Source organism: Ornithorhynchus anatinus, chromosome 18 (assembly GCF_004115215.2).
Source record: "Ornithorhynchus anatinus isolate Pmale09 chromosome 18, mOrnAna1.pri.v4, whole genome shotgun sequence".
Taxonomy (NCBI): Eukaryota; Metazoa; Chordata; class Mammalia; order Monotremata; family Ornithorhynchidae; genus Ornithorhynchus; species Ornithorhynchus anatinus.
The window spans coordinates 13,765,240-13,785,553 of NC_041745.1; the positions used below are offsets into that span (position 1 = coordinate 13,765,240).

Sequence of the window (20,314 nt, forward strand, 5' to 3'; positions counted from 1 at the left end):
AATACAGTGCTGAGGGGATGGGAAGGGAGAGGGGGAGGAGCAGAGGGAGATGGGGGGAAAAGAGGGTTAAGCTGCGGAGAGGTGAAGGGGGGTGGTAGAGGGAGTAGAGGGAGAAGAGGAGCTCAGTCTGGGAAGGCCTCTTGGAGGAGGTGAGTTTTAAGTAGGGTTTTGAAGAGGGGAAGAGAATCAGCTTACTATGTGCCGAGCACTGTTCTAAGCGCTGGGGTGGATACAGGGGAATGAGGTTGTCCCATGTGAGGCTCACAGTCTTCACCCCCATTTTCAGATGAGGGAACTGAGGCACAGAGAAGTTAAGTGACTTGCCCACAGTCACACAGCTGACAAGTGGCAGCGCTGGGAGTGGAACCCATGACCTCTGACTCCGAAGCCCAGGCTCTTTCCACTGAGCCATGCTGCTTCTCATTTAGTTACTAAAGGGAAGATTCTACGAGTAGGATATAGAGAAAACGCAGGATTAAATACATGGGCCGTGCTTCAGACTGAGCATGGAGGATAATGGGAAAGTTGGAGTGGAGCTGGGCTTTGAGAGGATAATGGGGAAGAGAAGCAGCGTGGCTCAGTGGAAAGAGCACGGGCTTGGGAGGCCGAGGTCATGGGTTCGAATTCAGACTCTGCCACTTGTCAGCTGGGTGACCGTGGGCAAGTCACTTAACTTCTCTGTGCCTCAGTTACCTCCTCTGTAAAATGGGGATGAAGACTGAGAGCCTCATGTGGGACAACCTGATTAGCCTGTATCTACTCCACCACTTAGAACAGTGTTCTTCACATAGTAAGCACTTAACAAATGCCAACATTATTATTATTATTATTCAACAAAATAGAGAGATACTTTGAGGATTTCCTCAAATATAAAAACAAAGTAATAAAATGGCAGTAGAGATAATCATGACCAGAGTCATGGAGTTACACTCAGAGATTCCTATGGATTCACAGTCACTAGCAAAACCAGTATCTCCCATGGAACTGGTTTAGCTGTAATTCCCTCAGGATTAACACCCCGATATCATTCTCTGGTCATCTCCCATTTTGCAAACATCGATGTCTTTTCCCTCTCCCTCACTGATTGCTATTTGTACGACTCCCCCACTTTTTCCCATTCACCTACTCTCCCCATCTTCCTTCTCTCATGAACCACCCATATCACCCTAGATCCCTCATCACTAACTGAACCTCGTGGGGGCAAAACGACTCTGCTGCCTCCCAGCATTTCATCTCAATTTCACACTGAAAGTAGAATGAGTTGGGCTCACTAGAATGGAACTCTCTAAGTTCAGTCAGTCAATCGGCGGCATTTATTGACTGCTTCCTCTGTGCAGAGCCCTGTACACACACTTAGCACTGTATCCAGTGTTTTTATCTCCACCTATGAATCAGCCAATTGGTGATATTTTTAAATTAGAAAAACAGTTCCTCTATTAACAAAGTACTAAACATTGGTAAAATCCAGGAGTCAGGGGTGAAAATGTTGTCCCCCCGGTACTTGGGTACTTACCCTTAATATTCTGCTGCTTGAAGCAGCATGGCCTAGCGGCATGGATAGAGCACGGGCCTGTGAGTCAGATCCCAGCTCTACCACTTGTCTGCTGTGTGATCTTGGGAAAGTCACTTAACTTCTCTGTTCCCTCATCTGCAAAATGGGGATTAAGACTGTGAGCCTTATGTGGGACAGGAACTGTGTCCAACCCAATTATCTTTTATCTACCCCAGTGCTTAGAATAGTGCCCGGCACATAGTAAGCCCTGAATGAATATCATAATTATTATATCGCTATCTTGCATTTATTTTTATGTCTATCTTTACCACTAGTTTATAAAATCCTTGTTGGCAAGGATCATGTCTCCTAACTTTCTTGTACTGTTCTCTCCTAAGTACTTAATTTAGTGCTCTGCATACAGTAAGCCCTCAATAAATACTACTGAATTGATAATGTCCTGTCAGAAAGTTTAAAACATGTCACATCACTCTGAACTGTTAGAATCACCAGTGACTCTTCCTTGGGCCTCCATCTCCTGCCTCAGTAGTCTTTCTGGTTCACTGTTTCACGCTCCCTTGAGAGAGAAATCCCATTTCTTGCCTTGTCCCATCTCTCAACTTGTTTTCAAGATCCTGTGAAGTTCTACAGTGACTAGCCCAGATCTTGTTTGTCAACAGATCACAGAGATCTCTGGAAGCCAAAAGAGGCTGTCAGATAAGTGCTATCTGCCAGACTGGACCAGCGCCCTGAGTCTATTCAGTGGTTTATTCTCTCCTGGCTTATGTCTTCCTAGCCTTAAATGAGGTCTCAGGTCATTTAAATTAGGTCTTAGGTCTCTTTTTTATTTTAGTTTAGGCTATTACAGAAAGGAGGAGCTGCCTTCCATTACCTCTCACTTCCCTAGGCCCATTCCCAGCCTGCTGCCAGCACCCCACCTCCCTCCCGCTTCCTCGCTTGACTCTTCCCGAAGTTTTCCCGAGCCCTGACTTGCTGCGCCCTCGTACAGAGTCTGCGAGCCAGGCCAGGCCGCTTGTGTCAAAAAGGGGCCGGGTGACTCCATCCTTTCTCATAGTGCCTTCATGACTCCTCCTCAGCCCCTCCGTCGTCTCCCACCCTAGTTGTGGAGCTGACTCACAGGAAGGATTGGGCTGGGAGTCATCAGGGTAGGAGTTAGATGGTTTCCCCCATCGTTTCTTCAAGCCGGGCATCAGTTGGTCCACCCCAAGATCAGGTCTGCCTTGTTCAAGATGTGCTGTAGGCTCGGGGTAAGCACGCGGTACCTCGAATAGCTGACATTCCTTCTTTTCCCGTGTTACCATGGTCAGTCTTTTCTCTCCCAGCATCATGCCATGAATGAGCTACTTGCCAACCGACATTTAGTTCCCTCTCCCTCGTCTCTTTCCATTTGTTTCTGAGGTGCCTCTCTCCATCCCTATCCTGGCTCCATTTTTCTGTTTGTTCTAATGGCTTCCATCCTACATAGACTTCTCTGGGGGCTCAGACAAGTCAATCATAAAACAAATCCAATTTCTATGTACAGGTATCACCACAGTATTGACCATGACCACCCTGAGTACCATAGCCAGGAAGTCTTTACCACGAGTGTCCTACATCACTGCCATGGACCTGTTTGTGACTGTGTGCTTTCTGTTTGTCTTCGCTGCACTGATGGAATATGCCACGCTCAACTACTATTCAAGTTGCAGAAGACCCAACTGCACCAAAAAGAAAAAATCGGTAAGGATCTAGAGAATATGTTTCAGAAAGATTCCCAAATTAACCTGCAGTCTTGTTTGTGACATTGAATCTGAGCTCTCTGGCTTCTTACCCTTAGCCAAAAGAATGATCCTGACATGGGGAAGGGAAGGATGCCTTTCCCTTGGAAGCTCCTTCTCTTTGTAACCCCCTGCCCAGAGTAAGCATGTGCTCAGTATCTAAAGGCAAAGCCCTTCTGTCGGCTAGGAAGCTCTTGATGGGAAATCCAGTCATGGCAATTGAAGGGGGGAAAGGCGGGGCGTCTTAAATGGGGTCATCTGTGTTGCCTGGTGTCAGAGGCCAGCTTCATGCTATCAAACTTTGTTTCTATTTTAGTTCATGCGCTCAGAGACCACGGAATGGGTTCACGAAAGGATACACGCCCATGTTCACAGCGTACGTATCTTACCGCAGAAACAGTTAACCCTGGGATGCCCCTGAGTTCAGTTTTTATTTGAGAATACCGATTCTGTGCCTGCTCTTTATGCACAGTGAATACAGTAAACCACCCTCCTTTACATATCTAATGAATGTGTTGGATTTCTGCACCAGGCACCTATATACATGTTATTCATGTGAAGTTATCTGGTCAGTGAGTTTAAAAAATGTTCCCCAGTTCTCATAAGGGACCGTGATCCTGCGTCCACCTTTTGGAAAGGCATTTCCTTTCATCCACATTAGCATCCCTCTAGGGAAACCTAGCTATTGCAAGGTGTGGAGTGACTATAACTGAGATACCTGCCGGAAACTGAGCAGTCAGCGGCTGTGGGAGCAAGCTGAACTCAGACTGAATAATGTGGGAGCCAAGAAAAGTGGGTTGGGTATTGAGAGTGAAATAAAGAGAAGCACAAGATAATTTAAGGTGCACAGAGGAGAAATGAAAAAGTGGAAGGCAGAAAGAATCTTTGACTTTGTGGAAAAGTTAATCGGAAGGAGAAAACTTCTGCTTTCAGTAAGTGCTCAATAAATACAATTGAATGAATGAAAAAGAATCACAAACAGAAAGAATTACCGGGAAGTAAAGTAATAGCATGGTCTAATGGATAGAATCTGGACCTTGTAGCCCAAGGATCTGGGTTCTAAACCTTGCTCTGCCCTTTGGTAAGTTAACTTCTCTGTGCCTCAATTTCCTCATCCGTAAAAGGGGATTCGATACCTATTCTCCCTCCTACTTAGACTGTGAACGCTATGAGGGACGGAAACTTTGTCCAACCTGCTCTTCTAATATGTACTCCAGCCCTTAGTACAGTGTTTGGCACATAGAACTTAATAAATGTTATATTTATCATTACTGTTATCATTATTATATTACCGGTCCAATCACAGTTAGGCAGGCCAGCGTGCTTCTAAAGCTGCACAAGATTTGTGAATGTGACCCAGGACCTCCTTTCCATTCAGTAAGATGGATAACAGCTGCCATTTTTAGCCTCCTCCAAAACCACTGCAACCAAGGGGTGAAATGGAGCCTCAAGAAAAACCTTGTGGGTCTTTAATTTCAGGGTTTGACTTCCAGAAAATCCAGAGGGCTCCATTGGGAAGAGGAAACTCATTAGAGATGGGGAGAGGGGAAGTCTCATAGCTCATAGGATAGGGCTGCTTTCGAGCAAGTAGCTGAGAGCCTTCTGAGTCCATTTTAGAATCCCAGTATTTCACCGCATGCCATCAAACATCCGGTGGCTTTAGGCTCTACTGTTAATTTAGGCCAGTGAAGAGCACCGCTGAACAGTAGGGACCGACTGGGATTAACGACTCCCTCGGTCAGGGAGTGGGACCAACGTGGCTCCAAGATCCATGAGTTCTCTCACTTTGCCCAAACTGAAGATAAGAAACATGACTGTTGCTCATGGATCAGCAAAGGAGAGAACGTTCTATAAGTCTCTAGAATAAGGACAACATCCCGGGCTTCAGGATAAAGGAGTTTGGGAGATTCTTTCAGAGCAACATTCGGTTTCCCGCAGCGCTCTCCAGCCTGCTGTTGTTTGCTCCAGCAACTCTTGTTGTTTGCTCCAAGAGGAGGAGGTAGATACAGTAATGGATTCAGTAAGCACAGCTATCTCCTGGTGCCCTAGAATACTAAATTCCTGAAACTAATTATCTTGATTTCCCTCCTGGATCACCTTTCCTGCCATTATTCATTTCCAAAGACTTGCTTAGCACACCTCCCTTCATATTTCTGGAGTTTAAGATTCAGGAACTGCTAGAGGCCATTTGCTCCCATGGAGATTAACTATATTTATTCTAACAAGTGAGAAGGCACAGGGTAGCCTAATTTAAGAGCCTGGGAGTCAGGAGACCTGGGTTCTAGTCCCAACACTGCCATTTGCCTACTGTGTCACCCTGTGACTCCACTTGTCCTCTCTGGAGCTGAATTTCATATTTATCAAATGTGGATAATATAGTTCTGAGCCCTATATGGGACAGAGACTTGGCCTAATCTCATAACCTTGTGTCTACCCCAAAGTTTTCGTGCTTTCCACTAAAAAGCATGGGTACAGAAGTACATCCTTTTCACAAATAAATAATTGAGGGCAAGAACACCACAGTAATTCCTGACACACCTTTCCCTGGATGAGACTTTCGACGGCATAGTATCCCGCTCTAAACTGTAAACTCACTGTGAGTAGGGAGGAAGTCTACCACCTTGCAGTCAGAGCCACCAAGAAGTCAAAAATCAACAGGATCCAATAGCATCCTTAACAGAAGTCAAGCAAGGATATCTACCATCCAGTTCAGTAGTAGGAGGAAAATAAACAATGGGGATAAATTCATTAAAGAATGTAAAATTTGTCACTGTATCCATTTAATTAGGATACAGAGGTGTGCGGGGGGGGCGGGAATTGTTTAAAAAGCAGTTCCTGATATTCATGAGGATGGGAAAGAAGGCAAAGCAAAGATGATTGAGATCCCTATTCTCAATCTATAATATGATTTTAGCTTGGAATTTTGCTACAAATTCCAGCGAACCTTTTCAATATCCTTTACTGAGTAAGCAATACCGACCGGCTGGAATTGCATTTCTTGTCCTCTGAGCAGTGTAAAATGATCATTAGATACTCAAAGACCTCTTGCAAGACACTGAAGCACTTCATAGTCAGGCCCTGGTAAATTGTAACCCCTCAGAGATTACCCATTTGGAGATTTAAACTTATTTCCAATGGTGATCGAGATGGGGTTCGGACTTTGCTAGAGCACCACGTGTATTTGGGATTCAGATTCACTTGGCATATGGAGATTTGGCTGTGGCTTCTCCTTGAAGGGAATGGGCCCTGCTCCCTGGCAGTGCATGGACTCCTCTGGCGTCCCCTCAGATGGCTTTTAGGCTGCCCACACCACAAAGGGCAAACATGGAGCTAAATGAAAACAAGGACTAGACTTGTACCAACAGCCTCAGTGGATCCCATGTGGTTTCCAAGGGAAAGCCAGGGAAGGAGGGAGGCTTCAGATGTTATCTAATAGACTCTGAAACTTCTGTCATGAGCAGAGGCCTTTCGTTGGTGCTGTTCACATGTGGCTCATCCCCAAACTCAATTCAAGCAGCAAAGAAACCCTGCTATATCATTTTACAATTAGCAGAAAGCTGATAGACCACCAGTTGTGCCGGTTCATTATCCCAATGACATTTAAAATTCCGTCAGTTAACATTTTCCAGTGTCAGTTGAACATTTATTTTCCGTGTATTATTTGAAAGAGCATAATAATGACTATGATCATGCCCAACAAATCTGCATGCAGGCAGCAGTTATTCCGGCAAATGATTCCTCCCTTTACTTCCAGTTCCCTCGGCTTTTCCGACAGTTTTGGTTGATTTGCAATGGATGGGCAGGAATTGATTCCTGGACTGTGCAACTGATTGTTCCTGCCTCTAAAAAGTAGGGTCCCTATAGGGTAACCTGCGGGCTCCAGGACTACCTGGTGAATTCTATTTCTTAAAGAAGGGGCTTCATACTGCATTCAATTTTGTCGGTTTCCCCCACCGGGTAATAATAATAATAATGTTGGTATTTGTTAAGCGCTTCCTATATGCAGAACACTGTTCTAAGCAAGGGTAGATACAGGGTAATCAGGCTGTCCCATGTGAGGCTCACAGTCTTAATCCCCATTTTACAGATGAGGTCACTGAGGCCCAGAGAAGTGAAGTGACTTGCCCACAGTCACACAGCTGACAACTGGCGGAGTCAGGATTAGAACCCCTGACTTCTGACTCCCAAGACCATGCTCTTTCCACTGAACCATATCTGATCTCCCTCTAAACTTACGAATCGCACTTTGGCTGACTCTGGTTCCTCAGTAATTTCTTCCCTACACTCTCTCCCCAAATCTTTTCTTTCCCTTCTTCTCTTAAATTTATCTGGGGAGATTGTTATTGGCCTGGGCAGAGGGGGCGGGGGAAAGTAGCAGCTGAAGCCTCGGCAAGGAGTCCTGAAAGAGGAGCATCCCTCCTCAGTCAGGTCCCATCCCTCAGGTCTGAAATTTTGGGAAATGAGCTCTGCATATCGGGGAAGGGGCCACTGATCATGGTAGTAGCCACTGAAGTTTAAAATATTAACAGTAATAACTGAGGTATTTGTTAAGTGCTTGTTTTTATTAAGAGCCCACAGTTTAAGGGGAAGGGAGAACAGGTCATTCACCCCCATTTTATAAATGAGGAAACAGAGCCCCGGAGAAGTGAAGTGACTTGCCCAAGGTCACACAGAAAGCAGGCCTCAGAGTTGGGAATAGAAACCAGATCTCCAGACCCCCAAGGCTGGGCTGTTTCCACTAGGCCAACGCTGCTTTTCTAGAAGAAAATTTAATGGAAAATAAAGCTTAAAAAGAAAAGTCAACTGGGTAAAATAATAATAATTGGAGTATTTGTTAACCACTTACTGTATCCCATGCACTGTATTGAGCTCTGGGATAGATACAAGGTAATTGGGTTGGACAGAGCATCTGTCTCACAGAGGGCTCATAGTCTTAAACCCCTTTCTACTGATGAGGTAACTAAGGCACAGAGAAGTTAAATGACTTGCCCAAGATCCACAGCAGACAGGTGGCAGACCGGGATTAGAACCTAGGTCTTTCTGACTCCCAGGCCTGTGCTCTATCCACTAGGCAATGCTGCTTCTCACTAGGCCATGCTGCAGCTACCGGGTCTGCAGAGTTATCAATAATAATAATATTAATGGTACTTGCCAAGCACTCACTATGTGCCAGGTACTGTACTAAGCGCTGGAGTGGATACAAGCAAAATCGGGTTGGACACAGTGCCCGTCCCACATGGGGCTCACAGTCTCAATCACCATTTTACAGATGAGGTAACTGAGGCCCAGATAAGTAGAGCGACTTGCCCAAGGTCACACAGCGGACAAGTGGTGGAGCCGGCATTAGAACCCAGGACCTTCTGACTCCCAGGCCCATGCTCTAGCCACTGCGCCATGCTGCTTCTTATGGGGAGTTGTTGAGGGGGTGATGGGCTTTACAGTTTATGTGCAGGGGTAGGTGAGACAGGAGAGCCAAGGGCCAGGAAATTGATTAGGAGGGCGGGTGGGATTCGCATAGCTTGATACTAAGGAGGTCATACACAGCTGTGCTCCACAACTGGGCAAAAGTCACCGCACTGCTTGGTCCCTCTTGGAACCAGAATCATTCCCTCTGGAGTCTTTCACGGGCCCCTACTTGGGCCAGTTCTTGCCCTTGCTGACCCCCAGAGAGCTCCGAAACATGTTTCAATGTCTTTACATCTTTAAACTTGTAAAATTGAATTCCCCTTTCCTATGAAGCCCTCTGCCCTGCTGCCTGGCTCTGATTCAGCCAGACTCTACAGGGGTCAGCTCCTTCCCCACAGGCAAACCTCAGAGATCCGTCTAGCTCTGCTTTCACCCAAGGAAGATTCTGGGAAGGGAGATCTGCCCCTAGGGGAGTGGGGTTGAAGTCTTTGTACTTGACTTCTCAGTATTTTAAAAGATTTCCTCAAAGTGTGTTTCCTGTTCCGTGCTGATCCAGAAGTTTGGAGTAAAACGGTTCCTAGGGCAACACGGGGTCAAAATTGTAACTCTGAGATGGTGATTCTGAAAATTCAGGTGCTCTTCACTCTAGCAGGGCAGTTTATTAACCTGGCAAGTCCTATCCTGGGCTCTCCAGAGCCACGAACTATGTTTGCATAGATTAATCAATCAATGGTATTTATTGAAAGCATCATCAGGCACGTCGAAGACTTCAGCACATGCATCAGAGCTGTGAATCTACTACTGGTGGACACTCTTCGAGTTTTGGGTCCATAGATTTAGGACCAAAACCAAAGTTTGACCACCCTAATACCCAAACCTTGTTCCTCCCTCCCTCCATGTTTCCTTCAGATTTATTTCCTCATTGCAAACTCACTATCAGGATTATATTCAGTGTACACTCATGGTCTTTTGATGAAATATGCTGGACTAAATAGATGTCTGACTCCAGAGGCTTTCCTCTTCTTCCTTATCATTCTCTCTTTACTTTCCCCACCAAACTCCTTTCTTAGAGAGAAAGAGAAAGTGAAAAGAGGGGAGAGAGTGGGTAGGGAGGGTGCGGAGAGAGAGAGAGAAGGGAAGAGAGAAAGGAAGAGAGGAGAGTGTGAAGAGGGGTGAGAGATGGAGAGAGAGGAGACAGAGTTTGTGTGTATATGAGTGTGAAGAGAGGGGAGGGAGAGAGGAGGTGGAGAGAGAGAGATGGGGGTGGGGGAGAGAGCGAGAATGACCACAAAATACTTAGAGGTCTGGGAAATCTAGGCTAATTCCCAGGAGTGATTGGGTAAGGACAAAGAGATGGGGAAGGGAGAAAAATAGAGAGACTGAATTGAACATTTCATTCAACTCGGTGGATGAATTCCCCCACCCCTAAGCCAATCGGGAATCCTCTGAGAGAATCCCAAACTGCCCTCCCACCAGGGAGCCCTAGAGAAGGGTCCAGAAGAATTAGCTCATAGTGAGGACTTGTTGAGACCTAGGATCTTGGAGCTATTCCTCTATTAAAATGACTATTTACTGACGATTTACTGTGCATACATAATCTCCTTGCCTAAAGGCATTTAAAACTAAGCTCTATGCCTTGTTGATTTGCTGTGGCTCTTCCAGTGCAGTTTGGCCCTATGGCCATCTGGTCCTAAAAGGAGGAGCCTGAATCTGCTAAATGCAATCCTAGAGCAGGGTTCTTCCAAAAATGTCCATCCCAGGTATCTTTCCCATTCCAGGAGGAACTCAGCAAGAATAATAATGGTATTTGTTAAGTGCTTATTATGTTCCAAGCACTATTCTGGAGGAGATACAAAATAATCAGCTCTGACATAGTCTCTGTCCCACACGAGTCTCACATTCTAAGTCAGGGCGAGATTAAATATGTAATACCATTTACAGATGAGGGAACTGAGGCAGAGAGAATTTAAGTGACTTTTCCAAGGTCACACAATTAGGAACATAGTGGAGACAGGATCAAAACCCAGGTCCCCTGAGTCCCAGGTTCAAGTTTTTCCTTTAGTCTGTAAACTCCTTTCCCTATTGTATTGTACTTGCCCAAGCACTTAGCAAAGTACTTTGCACACAGTAAATGCTCAGTTAATACCACTGATTGATTTATTGATCCCCAGTAGGCTATGCTGACCCTGTAAGAGTTGTTTTAGTTCTCCAATCTGTGTCTATCACCTTCTCTTCCATTAAACAGGATCCAGTACAATACTCTAAGGCCCCTGTACTTCTTGATGGAGCTAAGGAACAGAAATAATAATAATAATAATAATAATTATAATTGCATTTCTTAAGCACATATTGTGTTCCAAGCTCTTAGGTAGTTTCAACACAATCAGGAACCACGCTTGTCCAATATGGGGCTGACAGCCTAAGAGAGTGATAGAAGGGGCATTTAATGCTCATTCTAAAGATGAGGGAACTGAGGCACAGAGATATTTCCCCACAGTCACACAGCAGACGTGGCAGAAGCGGAATTAGAACCCAGGTCTCCTGTTAAACAGTCCTGGCTCTTTCCAGTAGACCACACTGCTTCCTCCAGGTGAGGATGGGTCTTCCTATTGGGATGAATCTGACGGAGGCTCCGGTACTAACTGATATAGGTCCAATCATTTGGGGGCTTCCAAAGCCGGGCGGCTGCAGCAGCTGGCAAAAATCAAAAGAATTGCTGGCTGCCGAAATTCCATTCACCTCATTCCCCAGCCTAGCTTGGCAGAGTTCCCAGACCAGTTCGGAGCTGAGCCCAGATTTACTTGGCCAGGATCCCAGAATCTTCATTCAGCTTCCTCTCTCTGCTAAATCGCTTGTCTGCATCTATCACCCTCTTCTGACTGGGATGACAGTCCTAAGAGATTGTCATTGGCTAAACCAAATACTTCTCTGCCTCAACCAAATTATCTCCCTCAATTGAATGATAGGAATAAACCCCATTGAACCTCTAATAGTCAGACAAAACTTGACTTGTCCTTCCCTAAATCAAACAGGAAAATCCTAGCCTGCCAGAGTCCCTACCTAGCCTCCTGACACAAAGGGAGCTTCTGCTCCATCCCTGAGGCAACTCGCTCTTTCCACTAATCCATCGATCAATCAGTGAAATTTATTGAATTCTTACCATGTGCGAGCACTGTACACCACCAGATAAACCAGCAGGTGACAGACCAATGAAGGCCTGAGGAAGAAGATTCTAACAGCTACTGAAGATAACTTCCTTTGGCTTAATTCATTCATTCAATCATATTTATTGAGCGCTTACTGTGTGCAGAGCACTGTACTAAGCTCTTGGAAAGTACAATTTGGCAACAAATAGAAACAATCCCTACCCAACAATGGCCTTACTGTCTAGAAGGGGGGAGAAAGACAACAAAACAAAGTGGACAGGCATCAATAACATCAATATAAATAGAATTATAGATACACATCATTAATAAAATAGAATAATAAATATGTACATATATACTCACACACATAGTGTGGGGTGGGGGGTAGAGCAGAGAGAGGGAGTAGGGAGATGGGGAGGGAAGGAGGAGCAGAGGAAAAGGGGGGATCCGTTTGGGAAGGCTTCCTGGAGGAAGTGAGCTTTCAGTAGGACTTTGAAGGGGGGAAGTGAGCTAGGTTGGAGGATGTGAGGAGGGAGGGCATTCCAGGCCAGAGGTAGGATGGGCAGGACAGGCAAGATGAGGCACAGTGAGGAGATTAGCAGCGGCAGAGGAGTGGGGTGTGCAGGCTGGGCTGTAGAAAGAGAGAAGGGAGGTGAGGTAGGAGGGGGCCAGGTGATGGAGAGCTTTGAAGCCACCAGTGAGGAGTTCTTGCTTCATTTGAAGGTTGAGAGGCAACCCCCTGGAGATTTTTGAGGAGGGGGGTGACATGCCCAGCACGTTTCTATAGTAAGATAATCCGGGCAGCAAAGTGAAGTATAGACTGAAGTGGGGAGAGACAGGAGGTTGGGAGATCAGAAAGGATGCTGATGCGGTAATCCAGTCGGGTTATGATGAGTGATTGTACTAATGAGGTACAGGTTTGGATGGAGACGAAAGGGCAGATCTTGGCGATGTTGCGGATCTGGGTTCACAATTTCACCTACCTGGTCGTGCTAAGCATTGTATGTTAAAGAAAATGCGTTATTAATAACAACAGGATGAAGATTATTTTCTTTTGAATGATTTTAGTTCTTCAGTCAAGCTCCCTGACATGAATCTTAATAATGTATGGTGAGTACATGCTGTCTTCAGAAAATTCATTACTGAGACAGAAATATTGGCATCTCTTTAAAATTACTTATAAATTCGTTCAGTGAGAGACTGGGCTTCCCCTGAACTCATTGTGAACATCAGGAAATCGGTCTAACCTATCACTGGTTTTGAGTTTACTTCAACGTCACTCCCTACACGGGCCACTTAAAGCCAGATGGAAAAATGGGACTGTCGAGGGAGGGAAGAAAAGGGAAAGAAATCAGGCCCAATCACCTTATCTTCAGAGGAAGCACTGTGACATGTTTTCACCCTCTTCCCCTCCCCACATTAGTTACCCGCATCATCTGAACTCTGTTCGGGAAGTAATATTTCTCAAAGGATACCCTGGCTACTAAGCAAAATTTCATTCTCCCTAAGTTTTTTAATTAATGGTATTTGTTAAGTGCTTAATATGTGCCAGGCACTGTACTAAGCACTGGGGTAGACACAAGATAATCAAGTTGGATACAGTCCCTCTCCCACATAAGGATCATAGTCTTAAAATGTGGATTTTTATAGATGAAGTAACCAAGGTATAAAGAAATAGAGTGATTTGCCCAAGATCACATAGCAGACAAGGGGCAGAGCTTAGTTTAGAACCCAGGTCCTTCTGACTTCCAGGACCATGCTCTATCTACTAGATCATGCTGTTTTCCTAATGATTGAATCGATATATTCATTAAACGCAATACATTTTAAGCCACTAAGAATGCCATCCTGATGATATCAACGGCTGTTATGAATCTACATATGCATTAGATACTGAATTAATATTAAATGTGATGATCATCTTCTTCCAAAGATAACTGAAAGGCCTCACGGAAAGAGCTCACGTCAAGATATCACAAGACTCGGGTTCTAGGCCCAGGAATTCCACTGGCCTGCTGGGTGATGCTGGGCAAATCACTTTAAAAATCCTGTGCCTCAGTTCTCTCATCTGTAAAATGGGGCTAAAATAGCTCTTCTCCCTCCCCCTTATGCTATAGACCTCATGTTCCCGGGGCTCTATTTGGAACATAATAAGAACTTAATAAATACCACCAATGTTATCATTATTACCTCTTGGCTTTCCAGAAATATGGAATAGTTTTGTGAGGTCTTGTGGGCACAGCTATGGTATAAATCCACTTGCGACGGTTAAACGTGAGAGCACAAAAATCCAGGGAAAACGTGGAAGAGGCAGACCGGCAGCTAGATAGGTACCATAACGATATCGGACAAAAACATTAGAAAGGTTGAGGATTATGGCGGAGGACAGGAAGTTCTGGAGAAAGTGTATCCATGGAATCGCTGTGGATCAGAAATGACTTGACGGGCACTTAATAGTAATAGTAAAACAGCTCTCATGATTCCTGGGAAGCTGCAGAGGACTTTGGTGGTGACCACAAGTGAATTGTAGGTGAACTTTGGGAAGGGGACAAGTGCTTGTCTCTGAGAGATTTGCAGCGTCCTATTAGCTAATAATGAACAGGTTCCTCTAACCCAATTTCTCCATCACCATATTGCCACCACGCTAGCCTCGGTGTATAAAACAAGATGAAGGATATGTACAGAAAATCCAAAAGGGTTAGTTCGCCCACTTGCTGTGATGTCTTTTGTGTTGTCAGTTACCTAGAAGTTGCTCACTAGAACCACGGCTGGTTAATTAAGTAAACGTTTGTTTTTTGTCATTGTTCCCAGAACTACTCTGTACTTGGCATGCGACCGCCCCCTACAGTGATCGCATTGAACAATTCCATGTACTGGCAGGAACTGGAAGATACTTGTGTTTACGAGTGTCTGGATGGCAAAGACTGTCAGAGCTTCTTCTGCTGCTACGAGGAATGTAAATCTGGCTCCTGGAGGAAGGGGCGGGTTCACATAGACATCTTGGAGCTGGACTCGTACTCCAGGGTCTTCTTTCCGACATCGTTCCTGCTCTTTAACCTGGTCTACTGGGTCGGCTACCTCTATCTCTGAACGCCGCCCGCAGAGCCAGCCAGGACAGTGCTCCTCCCAGCAACGGTGAAAACTTGGGCTCTGGGAAGTGTCAGTGGTCAGCTTCAGCTCAAAGCACCCAGGCCACGATAGCTTCTGGTCATCACAGGACCCGGTGAAGGATTTTATTCATATCTGCCTGAAGGTTTGCACCCAAAAAGAAATCCTGATGAATTTTCAACATGGAAATTCTTACTAAATTCCATTGAATTTATAACTCAGCAGTGTTTATTAAGAGTTTAAGTGTTTATTAAGAAACTGCAACAAGCAGCCTTTTTGCCTCTGCTAAATGGTGAGGACAGATATCTGATATCCTGTAGCTCACTCAGGTTCTCCTGTCCTCCCTTTGGAGGTCCGGTAATGGGTGGGGGTGGGGGTCCAGATCTTCCAGGAGACTCTCCTTGATCTCACCCCAGCCCGGCCTACCCCTCCTCTCTCGTTTCGGAGGGATGTGCAGTGACATGGATTGCCCCACACCCCTCAACCAATCACTCAACGACATTTGAGCGCTCACTGTGTGCAGAGCACTGTACTATGCGCTTGTCATCCTCAGCTAGCTGTGGTTTTCTCCCATTGCCTTGACCAAGGAGGCCGTCAGCCTCCACTCAACCCATCACCTTAGTTCTCATTTGAAGGACAAACCTCTTTCGTGGAATTCTCAGTCAACCAGTTTCAAAGAAGCGTGCTCTCTCTTGAATTCCTTCTAAAGCTTTCCGAAGCTCTCAACCTTTCCAGAACGGCCCAGGTGGCAGGGCCTGGCAAGAATTCTGCCTGCTAGTTGCGTCGTAGTAGACCCCAGCTCATCTCGGAGCTGCTCGGACTCCCTGTTTTGTAGCACTAGGAACACGTGACTTTTCTCGATTTGTAAAGTAATGCGAAGTTCCCCAAAGTATCATCGTCACCTTTTCACTTATAGATGGGCAGGAGGAGAGTGTTCTGAAAAGATGCCGAATCAAATAGGCCATTCGTTTTTCCTTAAAGTAAACGCAGCTTTAATGTCATGCGCAGAGGTGACTAGCAAAAGTAATATATTTTAACTGAAAAGAGTATTTTGTATTTGAAAACTATAACCCGAGTTGAAAAGCCCCAGAGAAAGAAACCCACGTCCATTTATAGTGATTTTTATACCTCTGAGCCTATTAGCTTTCTGACATTTTGACCAATTCCCTTGGTCTGGCTAGCTACCAAGTCACTTTTTGAAGTGGTCCTATCTGTCTGGAACAGTATTTGATCCATTCATTGTGTTAGCCAGGATTCCTCACTTTCAAACATGACCAGAAAATGAAATTTAATTGAAAAATACCCAGGTTGCATCTTAAGATCAGACTTAGAAATAGCCACTTACTGTTCACTCTGGGTAGGTTTCTGCCAAGTGAAGAGAAAAGGGTGACAAAATCTCTCATTGTATTACCAGTGTTCTTCCTTAGGAGAAACAAGATGGGTGAAAAATATCATGGGCTAATGAGTAGTTTACAAGACTGTTGAGGGGAACAGCAAACATTTTGCAATTCAGTGCAACTAATCTTGGTTATTAAAAACTCCAGATTATTCAACTACTGATAATTCAAGCCTCAAGCCCTCTTCCCTTTCGTTGCTGTCTTTGGATTTGGGGTACCTCATTAGCACCCATATGAGAGAGATGACTGCCAAGGTATTCCCTAGTACCTTGCAGACCCTGGGGTAAGACTGGGCAGGACTGGAACATCACGAGATCCTGGTAGGATTATTTGGTCAGCTCCCAGTTCTCTGGCTTTCTCCCTTGGAGAGAGGGAGGGAAGGAAAAAGGGAGGGAGGAAGATAAAGAGTCAGAAGGAGGGAAGGGGCGAGGCAAGGAAGAGGCAGGTGAGAGGAGAGAAGACAAGGACTGGATTCAAAGGTTCTTCTGTTTTGCCTTTTCTCTCTCAGAGAACAGTGAACCCCAAAGAGAGACAAAGTGAGTAAAATGCCCATTCCGTCACCCTTTTAGGCTTCTGCAAAAGAAGCCAGTGCCATTTATAGGTCCTGGATCCCTTTCTAATCTCTCAGAGGCCTTTGCACAGGCCAGTTACGATAAATCTGGAGTTTGCCCTAGCCCACAGGGCTCAGGCTCGGATCAGTTTGGGCCTGAAAATCTGACCCACGCCAAGCTGCTGGGGGCCTCAGGAGAACTGCTGGATCACCGAGGAACTGTCCGGCTTCTCGGTTAGCAGCTCTGATGGGGAGGCTGGAAAGCTAAATGTTGACATACTTCTCTCCAGGTGCTCCCCTCGACCCCTTCCCCAAGACTCACAGGTCTCCCTTGAGGGCTATGAAGCATTTATTTGCTTTCTAGAATCTCACTGACCTCAAGATCATTAGCCATTTCACTAGAAGGAATAGTCGTGATGGTCCTAGTAGAAATAGTAATAGTATTAATAGCATTTATTGAACATCCACTGGAAGTACTGTAAGGATGATGACGGTATTTATTAAGCACTTACTATGTGCCAAGCACTGTTCTAAGCACTGTACTGAGTGCTTGGGAAGTAGAGAATAACAAAGTGACAAGTTCCCTGCCCACAAAATGCTTACTTTCAATTGAGGGAGGCAAACATAAAAAAAATTATAACTGGAGAAGCAAAAATCCATAAATCAACCAGACATGTGTAGATGAACAGTATAAATGAGTTCATAAATGCTTGGGATTGGAATGTTGAGGGCTATGATTTGAAATCACAACCACCATGCCAAAACTGTTTGGTTATAAGCTTATTCTGCAGGGAGTGGAATAGTCCATGAAGCCAAGGTTCATTTTGTAAAATTACTGCTAGTTTTCCTGCAGGAGCTTGATGGACCAACTGACTCTGAAATTTCTGGAAATCCTTCCTGGGACCTCTTGCCTTCCCGGTCCTGACTTGGGGAGGGATGGGGCAGTCTCCCCCTGGCCTAACCAGATAGCTGGAGGGGAGTCTCTTAACAGGTAGAATCCTAAACTGGGCTAGCCAGATAGCCAGTGGGGAGCCCCTTACTGGGAAGACTGGTATCCTGAGCTATCCTGGCTGGGGTCGAGAGAATCCTGAGAAGGTTGAGGACTGGGGGAATCAACAAAGCTGCCTTGGAATGAGACTCTGAGATGAAGAAAATTCATACCTCTTCTCAGAAATATCATTCTAGCCCTAAACAAGAAGACACGGTATTTCTCTCTGTCTATGGAAGAACACAAAAAAACCTAGTGACCCTTTCTGGGCTTCCAGATTTTGCATAATCAGACCCGCTGGTTCACCCTTAGGAGCACTCATGGTCAGTGTGCAGGCATTTTCTGAGGGTCCACCCCAAGCCTGGGAGAAATCAACAAGGCAAGGAGGCATCAGAAGTGCTGGTCAACTCTGGTCACTCTTGGAGAGCTGCGAGACTAGTAGTGTTCCTACTCGTTATTACCAGTGTTCCTCCTCAGGAGAAGCAGGATGGGTGAAAAATATCCAGGGCTAGTTAGTAGTTTACAAGACTGTAGTGGGGAGCAGTAAACATTTTACAATTCCATGCAACTAAGGTTAATTATTAAAAATTCTAGATTATTCAAGTACTGATCATTCAAGTCTCTAGTCCTCTTCCCTCTCGTTGCCTGTCTTTGGATTTTGGGTACCTCAATAGCACCCAAATAAGAGAGATGGATAAAGTGGTCCTCCCTGGTACCCCTCCAGCCTGCAGGCCCTCTCTAAATGCTCCTCTCGGTGGCAGAGCCATTGCTGGGTCCTCAAGGAACAGACCAGTCTGGATAGAATCTGAGCATTTGCTATTTTTCCACTGTGTTTCATTGAAGCCCCACTCAAATGGCAGCCCCGGGCACCAGTTGTTCCAGGACCCCATTCTTAATTTCTTCATTTTCCAAGCTCATGTTCAATAGGCAAATCATTCCTTTCCCTTCACACAGACACAACCGTTCTCTGCCTGAAACTGTGAAGAACCAGTGATCTATAGGAGATTCTCTCTTTCACCCCACCCAATCTGCTCTGCCCAGTCTCACCTCAGCCCCCGCAAACACCACCCCGCCGGAGCTGGCCGAGAGGCCGAAGCTTGGGAAACCTAGAGATGAGGGCGCGGGTGTTGATTTGGAGGGAAGGAGGCTAAGGACCTGTGTGAAATGAGGCTTTTTAACTCAGTGATGGGCTCTACACTTCGTTGGCCAAAACCGTTTCCGTAAGCTGCTTCTGGATGCTATAGTTCAAAAGTATAAACTATTGTTTCTAGTAATAATATTACTGTTAATAATATTAGAGTATCTGTTAAGCACTTACTATGTGCCAACCACTGTACTAAGAGCTAGAGTAGATACAAGATCAACAGGTTGTACACAGTCCCTATCACATATGGGGCTTGCCAACTAAGGAGAGAGAACAGATGAGGAAACTGTGACCCAGAGAATTTACGTGACTGATTCGCAAGTTAGGCAAATGATGGAACTGGAATTAGAACCCACGTTTCCTGACTCCCAGGTCTATCATTTTTCCACTAACCCATACTCTTTCTAGTTTATCTTCCTGCCGGTAGGTCTCACAGATTCATCACTGTGCTGCTTGATTCAAGGGACAGTTCTGCGGGTGGTTGAGCTTTGGGCAACTGTCCAGGGAGTCTCCCAGGGCTGCTGTCCACTTCCCCTCGCTGGGTCAGAGAGGACCTTTTACAGTGGCTCTGCCCTTCATTAGCACTCACTGGAATTCATTGGGAAGCAGCATGGCCTGGGGGAATGAACACTGGCCTGGGAAGTCAGAGGAGCTGGGTTCTAACCCCAGCTCTGCCACTGCTGTGTGACTATGGCAAGTCACTTAGCTTCTCTGGGCCTCAGTTTCCTCATCTGGAAAATGGGGGTTAAATCTTACTCCCTCCTACGTCGACTGTGAGACCTTTGTGAAACAGGGACTGTGCCTTACCTGATTTTATATCTACCCCAGTGCTTAGAACGTACTTGCCATATAGTAAGTCCTTAATTATTATTATTAATAATTCTCAGGGTGTCCCCTGACACCCTTTGGCCCTTCCCTTCTCTCTCTGCCCGTGCTGCCCTGACATTGAAGGGGAGATTTGACCAGAACAGAATCAGATAAAAGCTGGACTTTCCCCCTGGAAAAATCTTCAAATGTTTTGTTAAGGAAGAGCTGGCAGGTGGATGATAGATACTGTACTCCTATATTCACATGCCAAGAAATTCTACCTTTAATCTATGCTGTGTGAGTTAAGGGGAAAAAAAAAAACAAAAGCTCCCTACCTCAAACCATCCATAGAGAAAAAGTGAGAGACTTCAGAAGTGATGATTCTGGATTCTGACCCCACAACCAACAAATTCTTTCTGAAAGGCACATGGCCAGGGTAGTCACTCCATTTGGCAGGAGAGAAACAAGGCAATTTCTGTCCTATGTGTTTTTTTTCCA

At 45.5% G+C, this 20,314-nt stretch overlaps 1 protein-coding gene across 4 annotated transcripts in view; it reads left to right on the forward strand.

Annotated features, from left to right (window-relative positions):
* The window catches only part of GABRG3 (gamma-aminobutyric acid type A receptor subunit gamma3), a 437,607-nt gene extending 421,114 nt beyond the window's left edge, over positions 1–16,493 (forward strand). For 3 of the 4 annotated variants that reach the window (XM_029046704.2, XM_039914661.1, XM_039914662.1), the window contains 3 exons: positions 3,036–3,232; positions 3,587–3,646; positions 14,634–16,493. In XM_029046704.2, the coding sequence (XP_028902537.1) occupies positions 3,036–3,232; positions 3,587–3,646; positions 14,634–14,912 (536 nt within the window). In that variant the 3' untranslated portion in view covers positions 14,913–16,493. The remainder of the gene's footprint in view (positions 1–3,035; positions 3,233–3,586; positions 3,647–14,633) is intronic. The other variant, XM_029046705.2, reaches the window with a different exon arrangement.
* Positions 16,494–20,314: the final 3,821 nt, after the last annotated feature.